The sequence below is a fragment of the Urocitellus parryii genome, chromosome 8 (assembly GCF_045843805.1).
Source record: "Urocitellus parryii isolate mUroPar1 chromosome 8, mUroPar1.hap1, whole genome shotgun sequence".
Classification (NCBI taxonomy): domain Eukaryota; kingdom Metazoa; phylum Chordata; class Mammalia; order Rodentia; family Sciuridae; genus Urocitellus; species Urocitellus parryii.
The window spans coordinates 33,564,288-33,585,903 of record NC_135538.1 but is presented as its reverse complement, the minus strand read 5'-3'; the positions used below and the strand labels follow the sequence as shown (position 1 = coordinate 33,585,903).

General features: G+C 36.9%; 1 protein-coding gene across 4 annotated transcripts in view; it reads right to left on the bottom strand.

Annotated features, from left to right (window-relative positions):
• Samd3 (sterile alpha motif domain containing 3) overlaps window positions 1-17,417 on the bottom strand; it is a 43,541-nt gene extending 26,124 nt beyond the window's left edge. For 2 of the 4 annotated variants that reach the window (XM_026381511.2, XM_077802081.1), the window contains exons 1-5: window positions 17,324-17,402; window positions 16,308-16,497; window positions 13,085-13,192; window positions 1,581-1,766; window positions 1,257-1,341 (exon numbers count right to left, since the gene is read on the bottom strand). In XM_026381511.2, coding sequence (XP_026237296.1) covers window positions 1,257-1,341; window positions 1,581-1,766; window positions 13,085-13,192; window positions 16,308-16,497; window positions 17,324-17,402 — 648 coding nt within the window. Of the gene's footprint in view, window positions 1-1,256; window positions 1,342-1,580; window positions 1,767-13,084; window positions 13,196-16,304; window positions 16,498-17,323 lie in introns of all 4 variants that reach the window. The other 2 variants (XM_026381522.2, XM_077802082.1) reach the window with 2 other exon arrangements.
• Window positions 17,418-21,616: the final 4,199 nt, after the last annotated feature.

Genomic DNA, 21,616 nt, shown 5'->3' with positions numbered 1-21,616 from the left:
AAAAGATGGCATCCTAGAAGCAAGGATTCCTGAATTCTAGTCTTGGCTTTACAATTTTACAGTTTCTAGATGGCTGCTAAAATATGTTTAAGGCCTTTTCTCATTCCAGAAAATCTATGATTTTATTAATTTATAATGAAACACATTCTGAAAATATGAAATGAAAGGAAGGAAGAAAGAGATGAAGGGAGGAGAGGAAGGAAGGGGGATAGAGAGAGAAAGAAAAGTAAACATTCAAGCAAGCAAGCAAAGGCCTTAAATGATGTTGGCATGTATCTTTTTTGTTCAATTTGAAACTAATTGCTTAAACCCTACCCTATGTCTTTAAGAAAGCACAACAACAACAAAAAAAAGTACTTTCTGACAACCCAGACATGGTAAGATACAGGAAGACATATATCTTACTTAGCTATGATTACCACTGTATATACACATGTCATATAGAAATACAGGGATAGTAGTAGGTTTTTATGTATGCAGAACTGTATTTCCCTATGATTGTTTATTAAATCATATACCACTAATGCATATCATAAACACTCAACCTTTTATTATAGTCTAAATATTTTTAAGTGTATAGTCCACTAGTACTAAGTATTTTTATACTGTTGTACAACAAAGATAGATCCCAGTCTTTCAAATTCAAGAAATAGGCAGATCCAGACAGTTGGATTTGTACTGAGCAGCTGTTCTCAACCCTGGATATACATTAGAATAATTTGGGGGACTTTAAAAATTACTCATGTCAGGGCCACATCCTCAGAGCCATTAAATCAAAAATCTCTGGGTCTCCTGAGGTGCAGTCAGAGTTTAGAACTGCTGCCCATATATCTTGGGGTGTCAAGACACTCGAGTTGTGAAAGGGCAGGTGAGATAGGCAAGCAAGACCTCCACGCAGACAACTTCCCCACTGGCTCTAATCAGAGGGCAAGAGACAATTGGTTGATGACAGCCATGACACATGTCATCTCCTCTCCTTCCTAGAGGGTCACATAGGAGCTCCCAGACTGCTTTAAGAGAAGGACAGAAAGATGATGAAGGGCAGACAAAGAAACACAGGTGAGGCAGAGACAGAGAAGTTATCACAGGGAGGTAACAGAGGAGAGGAGGAATAGAATAAAAGAAAGAAAGAAGTAGGGACAGTCAGAAAGAGAGAACCAAAGGGGAAAGAATATCAGAATCTAAGTGGACAATACAGGCTATTATCTTAAGATGGACTCAGATGAACAGGTTAATGGTGCCATGTCATTACTTACAAAGCCACAGCCATCCTCGTCCAGGAAGGGGTGGGCCTGCAGCAGGGCGTTGACCACATCATTGTATTGCTGTGTGGTGGGATACCTGTTCATAACAGGGAGATAGCTTTTATTTCTAGCAGTCCATATTCAAGAGGAGTCTAAATTGCACTGACTCCTCTTCAAATCTTTCTATAGAACAAAATAGACATTCAATTGTTGGCATGTTAGACTTAAATGCTGTATGTCACTCAAAATCTGAAGAGACCTCATTGCAAGTGAGTTCTACACTACTCCAAGGCAGACCCTCCCCCAAACCAGCAAGTTTTCCCTGTTATCACTTACAGTGAGCCTTCCAGATACTTAGTCATGTCGGCCTGGAGAAACTCAATGATCCTTATCCTCATGCTGTGATCTGGACATTTCTGCTCTGCTAACATGCATTTGACATCATAGGGAAACTCTGGCAAAATGTAGGATTTGGTCCACTGTAATGCTTTATTCCTTGCTAGAACATGTTTCATATTTCTTCTGTGAAATGAAAACACACAAGAAATGAAATTCTAATCCAAACATATATGCCATTTATTAGTTTTCTACACCCTGAGAACTAATGCTTTAAACAAACTTCCTGAGGCCTAAATATATGAAGTCATAAATTCATCATACATCCATTCATCTATCCACAAATTTTGGAAGTCTCTCTTTTCTTTGCCTTTACACACACATAAGTACTTGTTGTTCTGGAAAAATGTGTCATAATAACATAGATTTTAGAGAAAAGCCTGAAGTTGGAAAGAATGTTAACCCATATATTTTGAAGAGGTAACAGGTAAAGCATAGCTCAAAACTGAACAAGATATCTAGCAGAAAGAAAAGAAGTTGCAATTCAGTAAAGTAAATGAAACCCACAATAAATTAGTCTTCACACCCAAATAAGAAAATTCTAATTACTCCTTCATCATTTATAGTGAAATATAAGGTCCACTTAATTTAGTTGGTCTTTGGCCATCTTAATAAGATGAACTTAGTTTTTTTAGTTAAAAAATAAGTGTATCAGAGATATTCTGATTCCATTCACATGACAGCTCTACAAAACAGGACAGAAAATTATAACTACAGATAACAGATCAGTGGTTGCCTGAGGCTAAGGATGGCCCAAATGGATTGTGACAATGGTTGCGTGGCCACCTAAATTGATGGAAATTAACTGTCTGTCCCCTTTAAATGGGTGAATTTTATGTTATGGAAATTAAACATCGATTAAGCTGTTTATAAAATCAAATATCAGAACCACTTTAAAACCTTATAGTGAGTGGGTGATCTTTGGATGGGTATAAAGAAGAATCTAAAGTAAAATTTCTAAGCAGCAGTTAATCAAAAGCACTAGAACACTGTCAACCTATTCCATTAATAAGATGGATTGGGATGGAAGGGAGGGCGTAGTCCAACGCCAAGTTGAAGACAACAGAGAAATTTCTTAAATTAGCCTAAGTAGGTTACTTTTCTAATGATGATGGAGTTCTTAGAAGTTCAAACAAAATCCAGATGAGCTTTGAAAAGTCAGGCTTCTTTGAGCATTTTAGGTCACCCTTTGTAAGAACACAGGAGTTATAATGGACTATGGGGAATGAAGCAAGCAGGACAAAACACCTTCATCTGTTTTCATGGTAAGTTCCTTTGGCCTTCTCCTGGTTGGCAGTTACTATATCAGTGGTGAAAAAAAATCCTAAAAAAAGCACATAAGTAATTTAATACTGGATTTATAACAGCAACAGATAATTCTCAGACATAAATCTCTGCTTCAGTCCAAACTATTTGCCAGTGTATTTCTCGCATTTCATTCGTTCATTCAACCAATGTGCATCAGGAGTCTACTATGTGGAAGCTACTTTTCTACAGGCCATTTTCAACTACACATTTATTATTTTTTTCCTTATTTTTTTCTTCTATGGCCAAATTATCTCTCCCTTATCTGTGAGACCAAGGGTTATAAAATAAAGGCAAGTTTTGTTGGCTATGTTTCGTGCCTTCCCTGGAGTTTAAAAAGGTGATTTAACTAGGCAGATGTTGAACTTGATTTAGTATGTTTCAGTGTCTATATCCTTTTCCCCAGTGGATTTCAAGCAGCTAAGCTAGTTGCAAGCTTATTTTAGGCTTTGAGGTTACTTTCACTCACTTCACACCATATAATAGGTATCTTTGATATTCTGATATTATAAAATAGGGCTTGGTACAATTTTTATCTGTTATATATATATATATATATTTTTTTTTTCTGTAAGTCTTTTCAACATTATGATAGGAACTATAATACATGGGATTATTTCTACTGAAAACCTAGAATGTAGCTAGAAACACATAATCTATTGAAAACAGATACTTTCATTATGCTCCAGATGAGCTGCTAGACACAGAGGCATTGAATTTTCCTTTTCTTTACATTAAAACAATATAACAATATTCTGAAAGTGGCTATAGCCCAAACTATGCCAACTAATATAAGTCAAAATGAGAATTATACAATAAAGGTGACTCATAAAACTAATAATACATTCTGATTTGGAAGCAGATAAACTGTAGGCATAATCATTTTCATCTGTAAAATTTAATTTGCATTGGAATTTTTAAAAAATCCTTTATTGTGTTGTTAAAATTATTCATAATATCCTTAAAAAGTTAGAACTGGGCAGAATACCAACAGAAGTCACTCTAAAATAAGAGCAAGGGCAGAAAGCACTCTCAAATTCAGAGGACATTAATATTTCTGCTCCCACCTCAAAGCCAGGGTCTTTGGAAAAAATCACCACCACAAAACCACAGATCTCTAATTCAGTGAATTTCAATATTGGGTGCACAATAAAGTCAACTGGAAAGCTTTGAAAACATGTTAATTCCTAGGACTGACCCCAGTCTAAATGAATCAGTCTACTACTTACTAAACACTCAGTTTATATGAGTAATAAAAGTTTATATCCTAAATCAAATAAAACTTAGAGTTAAGCTGACAATTTGATAATTGGCAGTATCGTTATCACATTTAAAACATTTTATTGACTATTGACAAATGATTATGTATTTATGGGGTCAAAGTGAAGCTCATTGGATTCCTAGGAGGCATATCCATAGATAAGTGTCTCTAAAGAGAAGGCAAACACAAAGTACAAAGAACATAAGGAGCTGAAAAAGAAGCATCATTGATGTAAATTTGACTATTTGGGGCCATTCACATTTGCCCTGATCAAATGAAACATTTTGCCCTGATTTGAAGAACACCTGGACTATCACTTAAACTTGTCTTCTGAAGAAGTTTACTCAAAAGGACAATCCACTAGTTGTCTGTCTTACTCCTATGACTGGAGTCTATAAAGACAGCTGAGCTGTCTCTAGACTCCTCATGTATGAGCCATATGCAGACCAAATATTGAAGAATCCAGCATTTCTACATACTATTCCTTATTCTGCTAATGAATTTCAAATACTACTTGGAGGTACTGAAAGAGTACTGGGAACCAATGTGGAAATATAACTTCAAATTTTAAAGTCCAATAATTTAAAGACCAAGTGTATGAGAGAGATATAAATTCACATCACTACTTGACCATACCAGATACCTGCCTTTTGTAATTCTTCATATACAAAATGCATGATATTCTTCCAATTATCATATGCATGATAATTTAGTTTCCTGACAACATATTCCATATGCTAAGTGACATTGATTCCGACAGACACTGTGTGGTGAACATGGCAGGTAGATCATCTGCAACCCAGTTTACTATATAAATCACTGTGACCAATAGCATCTTTAGTAACTCGTCTCCCTGAGAGTTGAGTCATTGCTTCCTATTTATGAGAGCAATTCTGAGCCAGGCCCATCCTTTATTTATCATCGCTTTGGGTTTCTGGGACTTTCCAGGAAGAAAAAATAACTATGATTTGTTACATGTTTAGATGTAAAAATTCATATTTGAAAGGAAAAACCTGAATCTGTTCTTTGCATTAAACTCCATTTGGAACTATTGAGTGCTTGTAGTTATTTTATCCCCATGAAAGTAGATGATATTGCTTTGGGAAGAAAGTAAACTCTTAAACCTCCAAACTAGAAAGCTTCAGTGTTTCTTTATGAATTAGAGAATCTTAAGAGCCTCAAACTTCTCCTTCCTTAAAAAAATTTTTCAACCAAGTTGCAGTTTCCTGCTCATTTGAAACTGTTGCTTCCAATTTACTTGATTCCAAAATCCAAGGAAAATTTTTCATTCTTTTTTTTACTCAGCTCCACAAATAAAATAAGGGATAGGATTTTCAGATTCCATGAGAAAAAGTAAAATTCCATAGTTTCTATTGCTAACATCTTAAATTAGATCCCTCATATTTAATAATTATAATAATCCAAAATACAGTAAATTTTGTATGATGTCATATCATCAACTACCATACAAGGTGAAGTCTCGGGTGCAGTCAAGATACAAGCCTTGCTAAACCTCCAGAATGTTCTATACATGTGTCAGCAGTGGATTCTCTCACATCAAATACCCTGTTTTCCTCATTCTTCCAGATTTATCTGGAGCTCTTTGGGGTGAATTCTCCTCCGTAGTATTCTCTTGGTCCTCAGGTGAACTTCTTGTCCAGATGTCAGACATGGCCTGTCTGACACAGGCCTGGTCCGACATGGGCCCTGTGGGCACTCAGCTCTATCTTGGCTCCCCATCTGCTTTGATTTCCTTATGTCCTTGTTGAGTAGCAGTTTGTGACAAAAATTATAGAAAGGACTAGAAATGTTTGAGAGAGAGATAAAATGCTAAATATAAAATTCTATGTCAGCCAGTTCTATAAACTTGTGGTTATATACATAAAATAGAATCTTTCATTTAAAATAAATTATTTTTTGGTACTAGGGATTGAAGCCAGGGTTGCTTTACCACTGAGCCACCTCCCCAGTCCTTTTTATCTTTTTATTTTGAGTCAGGATCACACTACTGAAGCTGAGACTAAAGCTGAGGCTCAAACTTGCAATTCTCCTGCCTCAGTCTCCTGAGTCACTGGGATAACAGTCATGTACAACCACTCTGGTAAATTGATAACTTTCAAAGAAGTTGGGTGTTTTTTCCTATTAAAACAACCGGCTCATGACAAGGAATCCACTGACAGGCAAGACATCAAGCCAACATGCCAATGAAAAGAAGTGCCAGATCACTAAACCCTTAAGTTTTCACATCGGGAATACCACCAGGAGTAGCACTCCCCCACTGGAAGAGAGAGAAAATAGTGGCAAACATCATGCTCTCCAGGGGCTGGACTGAAAGATGATGTTCCACAAGCCCTCTATTTTGACATCCCATTTTGGGTTCTTCTCTCTACATCCAAGGCTGCAGACTTTATATACTAAGAACAGTATAGATTGAGGACTCAATTGTATATTGTCAACTCTCATACTAAATGGCATTCTATCTCAGAAACATTAAAAGGCTTACGTATTTTGGAAACAGAGAAGAAGAGGAGGAAGCAAAGAGAGACTTCGACATCTGCTTAAGAAACTTGCTATTATCTTGTTCCAGGACAAAAAAGGTTATTATGATACATATCTTCAAAATAGGAAACAAGTGTGGACTATGAAGGAAATGCAGTTTTGTTGGTGCAATGATGGTGCCCACCACTGATTCAGAAAAATTCACCCTGCACTTTCAGAATGTTCATGTTTGCTTTTAAGCTATATATTTTTTTTTTAGCCAAGGCTTTCAAATCTGCCAATCAGTCTAGAGACTGCCGGAGGAATTTACCTTTTAAAATGCATGTACGAACCCATAATTAAGCAGAAAGAAAGGGAAGAGAGCTGAGCAGTGCAAGTTATTATGTATCAGCTATTATACAGCCACATTCAGGCAACTCCTTCATTACCCTTGGTGTTCTTGGCTTTTAACATGAAATCTAAGGACTTAGTTGTATTTGGGGTTCTGAGTAATCAGAAAAGAAACAATATATAAATAAATATTTTACATCCACCTATTCCCCAGTTCCTCTTCGTATTTGACAGAAACACAAAGTTCCAGAAACTTGGCCTTTGTCTTCAAAGTTTACACTTACCACGCCAGTTACATAATCAGGTCTCACAGAACTATCATGTCTGAGTCCCTCTTTTTCTTTTATTCTTCCTCATTCATACATAAGAATAAGCAACCAGACATGATCTATTCCTTATTTCAAGATGGCTCAGTACTACTGTTTTATAGTTCAGCAGTAGCAAGATGTTGGTTTTTAGTTCAGCTGAAGTAGATCTAGGGCAACTTCCATTTTAATCCACTTACTCACTACTATAGTGGCTTTTGGATCCTGACCTGACAGAGAACAGCAAATGTCTTCAGAGAACCTTTATGCAGATGGGTTGGGGGTACAAAAACCACTATTTGAATCTTCCCAGAGTGCTGATTTTGTATGCCTCAGGTGGAGAAATCTTCAGTGACCTGGTCAAAATCAAAATCTCCCATCTGTAGGCTTATTTAATCTGTTGTGTGGCTGTGACCAAAATACCTAACAAGAACAACTTAGAGAAGGAAAGTGGACTTGGGTCTCATGGTCTCAGAGACCTCAGTCTATAGATAGCAGAGAACATTGCTCTGGGCCCAAGGTGAGATAGGACACCATGGCTGAATCTGGGATTCTGCATCTAAATGGGACAATTTTTCTCAACTGTGTGGTCTCTGATGCCCTTCTCAGTGGTAACTGGGTTTCTTTGTTTCGGTTCTTAAAGCCTCTCTCCTCCTTCCCGTCTTTCTTATTGGCTCAGAGGAAGTGTTTCTGTTTCATCTTCTATGGCAGCTATCCACCGATGTCCCAGGCCTTCTGGGGAGACTAGAGCATCTCCTCCTCTTGCCTGGAGCCTGAGTCCTGGACGGATTTCCAGACACTGCTGTCTGTGCTGTCTGACAGAACTTCCTGGTGCAATCCCTGGGACCACTTTTTACAATTGAGAGCAGAATTTTTGAGTCTCATTGAACCCTATGCTTGGTAACCAGCCAGAAAATAAAAAATGATAGCTAAGATTTATGTGTTCATACTACGCCCCAGGCCTTAAAATTTTTTAATACATTAACTTGTTCTTCTATTTATTTTACAGATGGGAAAAGTAAGGCTCCCTGAGGCTGGAGAACTTGCTCAGCATCACTCATCTGGTAAATAGCAGAGCTAGGGTTTAAAACTAAACTCTTAATTACCTGCTTATCCTGTTTCTCCAAATTTACCAATCTGGCTATAACCAGGATGTCATCCTGGTTCAATACCTGCACTTACCTCTTACCTGCCCCATCTGCCTTATATAGCTGTGACTAAGGCAATAGGTCTGAAGTTATCATGTCTCACCCCTTGTTCTCTTACAAGGCTCCTTCATTCTCTATTATGGTCACATATCTTTGACTCAGGAGAAGATCACAAAAAATGCTTGATACATCTGATTCTTCATGTAATAAACATCTGTTGATCACTTACTCTGTGTCGTGTCAGGCCCTACAGAAGTGAGTAAGAGTGGTCCCTGACACCCCCACCTCCTAGAGCTCTCGGCTAATAGAGGAAATAGACGTATAGGAATTGAGAAGACTAATCTTACACATCTAATTGAAACTTGTACTATGAGACCTGTAACTAGCCTGCCTCCCCCTCCTAAATCTACCTTTTCTTATATACTGGAATAGGAGGCACACACAACCCTGTCATCCCTTGTCTGAGCTACCTGTGTGAGAGTGACTAAAAATAATGCACTGAATGTGTTGACATTGCTTCACTTACTGAGCATAGGCTGAAAAAGGGTAATCTCCCTTTATACCATTTCATAGCAGTAGTCAGACCAAAGGGGAAAAAAATTCCTCATCATTAAAAGAATTTTTAAATATGCATGAAACCATGACTAATTTATAGCTATGCCCCAAAGCACAAGCAAAACATCTGCACACATATACTTCAAGTTCAAATGAAGTGCCTTTAAAGTAACATGTAGGAAACTGCTACCTGTTTATCTGATTTTATGCACTATTAGCTACTGAAGGAGAAGCGAGCAGTTTCTAACAGGGTAGATTTAAAAAGAAGAAGAAGAAGAAGAAAAGAAAAAAGAATCTCAATGCAGAGAAAGCTCTTCTTGAAGGACTACCAACACATGATGAGATTGGGACCCACAATCCTTGTATCCAGAAAGAGTATTTAGGTAATTCAGTAAAGAGCACAGGTCACCCATCACCAAAGAAAGCTGCATTGTGCTACAACATGCTAGCGTTTCTTTCCAGTTCATCCACGGGGACACACATACCTCATTTTTTCACTATTGCTAGACTCTTCAAGAGCCAAAGTCAGGTGACTTTCCAGTCTCCAGATTCTTCTTTTTTCTTTTTGTTTGCAAATTGTCTGGATGGAAAACATATGTTCCTTTCAAGGAACATAGGGGAAAATATCTCAAGAATGATAACTGCCACTGTGTGTGGTGCGGTGACAGATGCTTTGATAGTTATTTCATTTGGAATTCAGAGACTATATATCAAGATGGGTGGTTCCATCCCATGTGGTGCAAAGTAAATCGGGGAGTCTAGAGATGACCCCAATGCCAGCATTTTCTTTACTATCCCTTTCTACCTCCTGAAAGCAGTTGGCTTTGTGGAAGCCCTATGGCCAAATACCTTCAGCTTTTTAGCCTGATGTAGGTAAATGATTTATTAACCCGTTAAATTCAACTCTGTTAAAAAATTAGCATATGTATTATGGATTGTATCAAAAGGTCTATATAGTAATGGAGGCTATTTAAGTATTCTTCCTATCCCTTGAAATTATATTCAATCTTTCTTTGGCTCACATATCCTTAGTTCGATTTTAAACATCTGATTGAGCTTCTAGTCCAGAAGCTGAGATAAATACCAGTTTATAAAAGCAAAAGGAAATGGTCTTAGTCTTTATGGTGCTTGTGTCTAAGGAGGGAATACAGACTTAAAAGTAATCAATTTCAATATCTAGTTTTACAAGCAAAGCAAAAGATACATAGAGAGTACTACATAGAGAAGGGCTCCTTGAATGGTCTGGAACATCTCTGGAGGCTTGCTGGAGAGGGATTTCGAGCAGTCTTAAAGGATAAGCAGGTCTTAGGTGAGAAACCCAGCCTCATACAAAAGTCGTTCAAGAAGCCCTTAATCAATAACTGTTGAGTAAATAGTGCCCTAAGCAGAGGACCAGGAGGAAAGCATCAAGTTTAGCTCTCATTATTTTAGCTCACAAGCCAGATGGTATCCTGAATGAGGCAGTACATCAGAAGGGACAGAATCTTCCATTCCAGCCCAATCAGCAGACCTAGAGAGAAGGCAGATTTCCTGAGGGGAAATATTTAAAATAGGCATCTCTATCCTGCCCTTATCCACCTCTTCTGTCACAGAGATTCACACTGGGCCTGTTTCTTTTCCCCAGATTCTAGAATGAAGCAGCATTGGAAAGTCAGGTCTATTGACAGGAAGGACTTGAGCCCTTAGCTGATTTCAGGGAGAGTTTTCTTTGGAGTTGGAGGTGGCAAGTCAGTTGTGCCAGCCAGTCTGAGGACAGCAGAGCAAAGGGTAAAGCCATCTGCATAGAAAGAAGCAAAGGAAGGAGGTAGATGGGAAACAACAGAGAGATGCTCCAACCACGCCTGCTCTAAGGCAGGAAGATAAACTCGCTTTTAAAACAACTGAGGCTGTTGTGTAGAGAAATGGGCGAAGGGAGGTCAGAGACACAAGTCCAAGGCTTAGGAGAGACGCTGTGATGAGAGAAAAAGGCCTGGGGGTCTCAGTTATGATTTCCAAACCTTCCCATTTCTCTCAGTTTCTAAGGCAATCCTGTTCTTTTGTTCCCCCTCGTTGGTTATGAAGAATGAGAAATATGATGAAACACAGGCCATTCTTTGTTCAGTTTTGTGGAAAAAAAATGGAAATAATAATCCTTTTCTCCCAGTATCATAGCACAGTTATAAGGAACAGGAATTCTGGAAGGAGAAAAGACCTGCATGTACAGAAGGTCACATCCTCATCTCCCAATGGCAGCAGGTAGGGAGAGAAAAGATGCCCCAGGACAAGTAGGAATACTCAAGCAGGCTGGGGAAATGGCTGTACACCAGGGCCTTTGATGTGCTTCCACTCTCCTTGGAACTCAGCAGGTATCATCTATTTTCATGCTTATGATAGCACCCTGAGAAAAGATCTTTATCATCTCTGTTTTTCAGATCTGAAACAGTGGTACCAGAGTAGGTCCCACTAGGATTAATCATCCTGTCTCCATTCACACTTCAATAGTGGCAGAAAAGACTGGCTGCATTTAGCAGTTTCATGTAAGAAAGGAGTAGTAGAAAACTCATGGCTGCAGCCACCACAAAGTAGAGTTGTAAGAATCAACAAGCCCCTGTGGGCAGAAAGGAGTGACTGCTCTGTCAAACAGTTCGCACCCTCAACCACATCAGGTGATCTCTCCATTCCCCAGCTCTGCAGCCCCTGGGACTCCATCTGCCCAGTATGAACTGGTTGCTCACCAGGCCCACCACCTAGAACTTTATCATCATCCTTTAGGATTCTCTAAACTCTCAGACTTCCATTAAAGACGGTGGGGTTTTTTTTTTTTAAATATATTTCCAATAAAGAAATTATTTGAAAATTTCTGTCCCCAAGCCATCACTTTTGGTTTATATTCTGTTTGGAGATAAATCCACTAGCCATACATTTGTGCCTTTCATTTGGATTTAATTTTCTTACTTTGAAAAGAGAAATTCATCTCTGGATTTTTAACCCAATGGGAATCAGGAACCAATAAATAGCCTTCTCTGGACTTCCTGATGCATTTCATGAAACAACAGACATCTTCCTGTCTGCCATTCCAGTTTGATATATTTTTCTTCTCCTTTCTTTGTAACTTCTCTTTCAGGGAAACCAATGGTATTACACTATGGGTACACAGTGGCACCACAGTTCTCTGAAGGAAAGAGGCCTCCCTAGCAATATGATTCTCAAAAATTCAGCCAACAATAGCATATTTTTATTTTCCACTACCTACTTTTTAAAAGAACAGCATTTCAAGGCTCTGGGGACTCAATGAGACGATAGAATAAAGGGTGCATGAAAACTTTAAATGAACACCATTTTGCTTGGCTGTTGCCTGGCTGTCCCCTCTGTGCAAGCCAGCAGTCACTCCTTTCAATGACAGTGCCCCTGAAGAGAAGTGTTGGCTAGTTAGTGACAAGAGATGATATCTGTCATGCATGATAGATGCATGCACTGCCTGGTGGCCGTGAAAGGCTCAGGAAGCTCCTCTTACCAATGATCACTCTGACGACTTTATCTGAGCACTATATTCCTACGTGTGGTTCTCTAGGTCTAGAACTTTCCTTTGTTTCAATGGAACCAATACACTGAAATATTATACCATATAAAATATAGAATAGGAACATAAAGGGACTGTCTCTCAATAGTCAAATTAAAGGAACAACATCAAAATTCAAAACAAAGCAAAGACTGTACCCAAGACATATTCTATAGAACATTATCCACAGAATAAATTCCATCATTTTGTAGCCACTGCAAATTAATTTGGACAAGTTTATGAAATCCTCTTTTATTTTTCCTTAAAATACATACTTGAAAGAGATGTATAACATCGCTTCAAAACTTCATTTTTTTTAGGGCAAAACACATAAAATTTAATCTTCAAGTGGTACTAAACATCTTTATCACTTACTAAAAAGTTTCCTTCTAGGGAAACAAAGAGTTTCAAATTAGAAATGCATTTAAACACATGAAATCTCATCACAAATAAAGAAGAATATTATCATTTAGCTTTGAAATGTCTTAACTTTGGTACCTCACCTCTGTTTCAATACTCTTTGGTCAATTAGTCCATTATCAAGGTTTTCAGCTGGATGGAAAGATGGCATCTGCTCCCCATGACTGGCTGGACTGGAGGACTGTATATCCCTGGAACCAAGAAAAGAAGGAAGAACTGATGTGAGGCTATTCAATGACAGCCCCAAACATTGACCTCACAGCAGCTCTGAGGGTAAGGGGTCAACCCACAGTAAATGCTGTGATCTGAGTTCCTGTCCAAGCACATGTGAGACTAATGACTAAAAGGGAGGACCTACTGAAGACGTCTCCCTCAGTGCATTCTATATGCTAAGAAGTATACAGATACCAGTTTGTGATGGTGTTTTCACCAATCTGTTGTATTTTCTTCCTGGAACTGGGAATGGAACTGAGCTATGCCTGGAGCCCTCAATCTGTCTTATTTTTAAATGCTGTTAAGATAATCTTTTCATTTATGAAATGAGAGTGATAATAGTACATATGGCTAATATACTTATTTAGCAAAATAAAATGGTTACCTGTCAGATCCTTTCTCCACTCCTTGCCATTTGGGGGGAGCATTTATTACCTGTAAAATCTCATCATTCTTAGAGCCATACCCTCTCATTTTCTAAGCTATACAACTGAAGTCCAGAAAGGAAAGCAAGTTGTTCGTGGCCACAAGCTACTCAGTAGTAGTGCCAAGATTTGTACTCAGTTTTCCTGATTTCCTGTCCAGTAATTTTTCTACCAGATTCAACAAGGCCACCATAAAGTAACTGTAAATACTCTCCTATTGATATCCTATTGTTTGCTTAGTTCTAAATAGAATGTCAGAAATCCTTTGCAAAAATAACATACGAGGCAACCATTGGCCATTAAATGGAATCTGAAACCTGTCTCTGATCTGGAATGCCTTTACAGACTCTTCAGAAGGGGCCAAAAGCTTCATTTATTTTACCCACTACATTTTACACTTGAAGAAGCTAAAACTAAAACAAGTCAAACAAATGTCCAAGTTTTATCTTCTTTTGTTAGATGAGTAGCAAATATCCTAACAGAGGTTTGAAAGCAGATATTTTGATACCTAAATTCCGGGTTCTTTCTCATACCAAGTTTCGAATCTTTATAAGCATTTCCCATGAGGGTTTAATTAAAGGGCATATTTTCATGTTTCTCTGCTATCATTCCTACTTGACAACAAACTTGTCAAGTGACGATATATTTGACAAATATATTTGACAATAAGCAAACATAACCAACAAACATTCTCTTCTCGCATGAAATTGTAATTTTACACCTGAATAATCTAACCTAAGTACAAGAGAACACAATCCTTAAAGTGAGTTGGCTATTTACTATGTAAAGTGATGAGTGTCCCCTCCTAAATCCTTGGGCAATCAGTGTTCCCAGTATTGGCTACCCTCAAAAATAGCCTTCTTGGACAAGTTAACAAAGCACTGTTTTTGAGTGGGGAAAGTGAAGAGAGATTTGCTCTGTCCAGAAATTACAATACTCCTGACATGAGTGTGAATTGACAGGAGTTAGGTATTATATTACTTTCACAACGTGCAGATGAAGAGGCAGGGGTGCCAACATTTAGTAAAATCAATCCAAGTCAGTGGAAGAACCAGGAACAAAGCCCAGATTTCCTGGCAATCCAGCCAACTCTCATTTACTAGAGAACATTATAAACTGATTTGCAGTGGAAAAAAACTGATGCCTGTTCTCTTCTAAGCTGTGCCTAAGGCAATATCAAGATTCCAGTCAACTGAGAGGAACTTCCAGTTCAAAAGTTCTACTCATCAAAAATGCCCGGAAATTACTTTGCACCGGCTTTGAACTTCCACCCTCTCTTTTGCTGGACAGGAGTAAAAGCTTGCAATGGGAACTTCTACAAAAGCCATATGTTCGAGAATACACCATAATGGTGCTTAGAAATCCTTCAAATAAATCATCTGGGAGAATTTATAGGCCATGTACACCAGCCCTTCAAGACTACCTATAGCCTTTAAGTCCCAAATATTCAAAAATCCTAGAAATCAATACTTGAGCCAATTCTCATTAATATTGTATTCCTTATCAAAGAGAAAGAGGGAATTACCCATTTAACTTCCAAAAAGATAAAAATAGAATGGATATCATCAAACATGACAACCTTACTTTTAAATGAATGATTGGTCTGAAGCAAGTATTTCATTTCAAAAATTTTGCAAAAAGTTCTTAATAAGGAAACATCAAATAAGAATGCCTGAAAGCATCCTGGATATAGATTTGTAAAATAAAAATAATTAATTTGCTTAATTCTGTTGACATTTTTTTTCAATGCATAAATCAGTGATTAAAAAAAAAACACACCCCCAACCTTCATGCTATAGCCATTTTTGGGAAAGCATAGGATCAAAAACAAAGCCTTTTATGGGCCACCACAAATGTTTCCACATGTTTCCTGTGGGGTGCTATCATAGCATTAATTATTCTAAAGATACGCTTAAAGAATTAGGAAACTCATTGTGGCAAGAGTGGTTAGTAAATCAAATTTCGAAGACCTCTAGAGGATAGTATATATTAGTCACTATATAGGGTCCTAAAGGACACAAATGCATAAATAAATACCCAGGAGCAGACACAGATGCCTTTTGCAAGCCCTGTTTTTTAACTTGTAATTCCCAAGTTTTCAGTCTTGCAAATATTTCAACAAATTCGACACATTAAAATAGGTTGGAAATCACAATCTAGAACTTAAATTCTTTGTATATGCATTTTCAAGGGCTCTAATCATTCGCTTATTGATTTTCTCAAAAGTACAGAACTCTAAAAACATAATATTTATTTCAAAAGTTACCTTAAGTGGTATATTTGTTGCTCAATTTAAGTTTTTATAGGTGTCCCACATCCGGGACAATGGGGCTTAGTGGATTAAAATCTTATTTCCAGGAATTCATTTCCACTTTTTCACTTATATTTCCACTGCTCATCCTACAGCATTTTATTTAGGAACCCCCTCCTTTTAGGACTTCACCAATTGGAGTCAGTGTTTAAAGCGTGGTGAATAAAAACATGATGTATCTTGATTCGTAAAATTTTGCAGAGTGCCCTTTCCTCAAATATTAGAAATATTTTACACATAAGTCTAGCTAAACACGGTCACATTTTCCAAAAAAGTTTTAAACCCCAACCTTCATGCTCTAGCCATTCTTGGGAGAGCATAGTATCAAAAACAAGGCCTTTTGTTAACATCACTTACGCTGGGGTTGCTTCTGTTTGTGTGATCAGGCTTATCTCCCTGGGGCTTCCAGGAAACCTTGGTCCTTGATTGTTCTGCTTGTATCTTTTAATTAAGTCCATCAGAACAGCCTGATGCCCAATTTTCTTGACCAGTTGCTGAACCATCCGATCGTTAAGTGCTAGAAGAGCAGCCCCACTTACTTCTTCCTCTGAGAAACAGATAAAAATTAGTTTCTATATGGTTTCCCAGTAAAACACAGCAAAACACAAGCTTTATAAACAGAACTATTTCTGGTGTTGAAAGGATTGTTTAAACTTGTCTTCTGTGGTTATAAAATTGTATGTATCTTTGACAAAAATATAACTTTGATATTATACAATTCCAAATTGATGTCTGCTTCTAAAAAAGAACCAGGAAAGGGATTCACAATAAAAACTTTGTATTTACTCATCAATGCCCTTTCCCCATTCTAATTCTAAATTGCAGTATTTTTATTTTCTTCATATTTTTGTTGGTGCATTATAGTTGTGCATAATGATAGGATTTGCTGTTACATATTCATACATGTGTAAATATATCAATATAAATTGGCCAATATCACTCCTCAGCACTTCCCCCCTCCCTCCCTGCCTCCTGCCCCATGTAACATGCATTATTTTTATAAAGAAAAAAAAAAACTTCTTGGGAAATAATTCTTAGTAATACCTCCTGACCAATATTAAATACTTATTAATCTAACATTGCACATACTAGATTATATAAGGCAAAGTCTATATAAAATATATGTATCAAATAAGTATTTTAAGTCCCTCTCAAGACTGAGTTCATCTTGCAATATCTTCTCCTGTAGATACTAGGTAAAATAAAAACTCTTTCATGGTAAATAAAGAACTAAAAAGTTCTTTGCTGCAGTAATTCCACATACACGTTTACATACACACAGACATGAAGCAGCAAAGTAATTTTTAATAACAGAAGAAATTCACAATATCCAGGCTGCTCAAATAAGATTTTTAAAAGGGTGAACAACTCACCTTGAAACCTAGGCACTAGCTCTCCTAAGTTTTTCTCCACCAGCCAAAGGCAGACCTGATCAACTGACCAAGTTTCCATTGCAGGATCCTATAAATAGTACACCTGTAGAGTAAAAGGCCAGGGAAGGATACTCCAGTGTTGTTGTTCTTGTTTTTTCCTGATTATCGTTCTTTGATATATTTAAAAAAGAACCATCTCGTTCTTCTGCTAGATTCCTTTAGACTCCCAACATTAAGTTTTTTAAAAAATGAATATTTTTATAATACATATTTAAAAGTTGCTAAGAAAACTAACAGACATGTTACAAACATGACTGATTTTAACCCATTGCCTGGTCTCATTTTTAAAATATCTTCACCTGCTCCTACTTTTCCCCACAGGCATCCCTCAGCTTTACTCACGGCCAGCCAGAACATACAATGGTACACCCAGGTTTCTTCACAAAGAAAAGAAAGGTGTGAAACCATCAGGAAGTGGTTGACATTTACAAAAAGGGTGGGCAGAAGGGAAAAGAGGAAGGATCAGAAGAAAGCCTGACAGAGATACTTACTACACCAGGACTGTTTAACCCCTTGCTGCTCCCAGCCTGGAGAGAGAGCTCGCAGCCCCTGCTCATGGTCTGCTTTAGCAAGAGGAGCCTCAGGAGAATCCGAGTGTACCTGCCCTTTCTTCCAATACCACTCATAACCCATTCAGTTCTAGAACTCACTAAACACCATTATGATTGGTAAGGGAACTAGGATGAACTCAAACACTGATTTCTCTTTTCTACTTAATTGGGCAGACTTAGAATTAGAAAATAATTAAATTCTTCTAATATTTGTCTAAGTGAGAGAAGTGTACACAGAATTTGCAAGATTTATTTCTTATTGTTCTTGTACAGGCTATTATTCTGCAGCCATCTAGTATACCAATTTCAATGATTTTTCTTATTTTAAAAAAATTGATAATTTTTCCTATTGTCCTTAAGCAGATCATTTGTTTTTTACAATTCAGTACAAAAGACTTCTAATGGATTGGGCAGAAACTGAAAAAAACTTTAAAGATTTTATTCTTTTAACATTATTTTCAATTTCAATGATATTTATTAGTATAGTAAAATACTGACCATTCTGTAAAGACAGACAGAAAAATTACTCTTGGAGGAATGGAATAAAATATAAATACATATGTAAGATATTTAATTTATAAATGTTAAATATTTAATTTATAAAGACATATATATATATATATATATATATATATCAAGTATAAAATAAAAAATAAAAGTATATGTTGGACTATGTAGTTCAATTTTATTGCTGGAAGTCTTAAAAGTAAATATTGTCATAGTCTTCATTTTTGATTATTTAAATAAGTTACAATTACCACCATCACTGTGAGAACAGTAGAAAGGAGAAAGAAGTTTCCCTTCAAACTTGACAATCTGACAATAACAGTCTCCAAAAATGATTTCCTAGAAAACAAGCATACTTCAAAGTAATAAGCCATACACTCATAAGTATTCACAAACACAAGTTGAAAACAAGGGTTAAATATAGAAGAATGTCTTCCTGAATTACAGCAGTGGATTTAATTTGCTACGACAAACAGTAGCCACAGAGCTCCTCCCCTAGGCTAAGCAGCAATATCAGGGTGTGAAAAGTCATTATTTGCGAGACTCTGGTGTAAATTAAAAATCACACCTTTCTGTCACACTTCTGACTTCCTTGTGAAGAGTAGGACTTAGAAAAAAATAGAAAAGTAAGGAGATGGAGGTGGGGGTGGTGGGTAATTCTCTAACCTCCAAGATGAAAAGGTATGCAGAGCAGAAAATACGCCTTGCAGTCAGTCACTGATGGGTAAACAGAAATTTGAAAATAAAATGAGTACTTGGAACTAAACACATATTATTTTTCTTTTCATTTGCAGATTTTTAATCTAAGTTTAGTTTTGGTAAAAACAGGACAGTTATCAAATTATAACCTCATAACAAACATAATAAAATAAAAAATAGGTTTTGCTCATACTTTCTTTTGAATATTTTAAGAAAATAAAATCACTCCCTAAGCAATGTAATATCTTTCAAGTAGCAACCTTAGAACTTCCTCTCACATAAATTATTGATATATTATTGTGGTCTTCTACACCAAGGAGCAAACAATACGTCAAATGAGAAAAAATATATCTGGTAGCTTACTCTGAGTTTCAGAAACATTTGAAGGGTTCAAAAATGTGAGGGCATAGGTCATTCTTAAATATTTTAAGACACAATAATAAAAATAAAAGAATAAATGGAATTAATGACAATGTTATGTGTGAATGCTGCAACCAAACTGTTCTCATTATTTAAGTTATATAACTTTAATAAAAGAAGTCTATGTTAAATATTAAAGGGCCTCATCTTATTAAGGCCAGGAAGAGACATGACTCAGGTAGACATCCTAACTATGAGCAAGTCTTATTTAATAAATTTGTTAAAACTCCAAAGACAATGGACAAGGCTGTGAACATGACTTATAATCTTCAGGGACAGCGTAACACAAAGAGGCATTAACCACAAAAAAGCACTTCTTAAGAAACCATGAAAATGTCTTGCCACTTTTCTTTCTGTTTGCATATTTGTTATTATTTTCCTGAAGTCCAAAAGCCAAGATGACAAAAAGATTTGGAAGAGTTTTGCCGGCAGCATATGCCTTCTCCTGAATCAATGCCTTATCCCTTCCTGGGAAAGAACATCTTCCACTGGTGGTTGCGCTTGAAGAGAAAAATCATTTAGCAAAGTCAGATCCTACTGGAGGAAAAGGAGAATTGAGGTAAAAAAAAAAAAATAGGGATGTGATTGTCTCAAGTACTTGGGGCTGATGCTCATCGCAACTGTCACTAGGCCAGTTGGAATGAAAAGTGAAATAGTTTACTAAAATACTTTGCATGCATTAGTGACCAAGACGTTTATGGTTCAAATAGTCCAGAACTGAGTGAATGGTACTACACGAAAGTTTGAAGCTTATCAGGAAAGTGAGACACATAGACAAGCAGATTCTAACAGAGTGGATCATGGGTGCTTTAGAAAGTACTTTAGAAAGGACTGGCCTTCCCCCACAGTCTCCTGTAAATGAATAAGCCTTGATTTGGAATGTGAATGATAGATACGGTTTAGATAAGTGAAGGATCTAGAAGAAGGGGAATTGATATAACAAACTAAAAGCAAAGAGCCAGAATTACAGGTCATGTTTGGGACTTTAAAGTAGACTACACCGCCTGAAATAGTGACCACATGGTAGCAGATACCAGGAGGTAGTGTGAAAGGAGCACGGAGGAGAGTGGAGTATTGAGCTAAGAGTTTATACATACACGTGTGCTTGGGACAGTTATTAAACTGACAGTGTGTTCCATGCCTTCAAAAAGATATTTAGGCAGCCACATCAGATAAATTACAAGAAACGATTCTTTCTTGAAGTAAATGTTACAGGAGATGGAAGGAGTTTGGCCTTTACTAAACATTCATATAAACACCAGTTTTCCTTCGTTAAAAACAAACAAACAAAAAAACAACAACATAGATGTTTCAATCAATCTCTCTAACATTTATGGAAATACAACTTTTAATTTATTTTCCATACATCATGGTCAGGAAAACAGTGAGATCTATAAAGTTAGCAGATACCAAACAAGTGAAGAATCCAAATAGGCTCTCAGTATCCGTTAAGCTAAGCCTTCTGATATTGCCACTTATTTTTTGGTGGGGAGAGGGTACCAGGGCACTCCACCACTGAGCCACATCCCCAGCCCTATTTTTTTTGTATTTTATTTAGAGACAGGGTCTCACTGAGATGCTTAGCACCTCACAGTTGCTAAGGTTGGCTTTGAACTCACGGTCCTCCTGTCTCAGCCTCCCTAGCTGCTGAGATTGCAGGCATGAGCCACCAAGCCTGGCTCTGATATTGCCATTTTTGTACATTCAAAAATCTAAGATCAGCAATTTATTATGGTTGAAACTATTGTTTAATGTCTTGCTTCTTGAAAACCAACAAAAAATAGATGTTTGCATTAATCTCTCAAACAAAATTTTAAATATTTTTATAATTAAAAATGTACCATATTCTTTGTAATAAAAATAATTGAGTTAAATATAATTTTCACTTATTGTACTGGAAAATATGGGGAAAAAGGATTAACAAGAGTGAAAGTCAAATGTTGTCTTACACATTGTTAAGGGTAATATAAATTGGTATAGATTTTTGTGACATGAATTGTTTATTCTATTAGTGTATTTATATTTTTATTGGTTTTAGGCATATAATATATGTGTG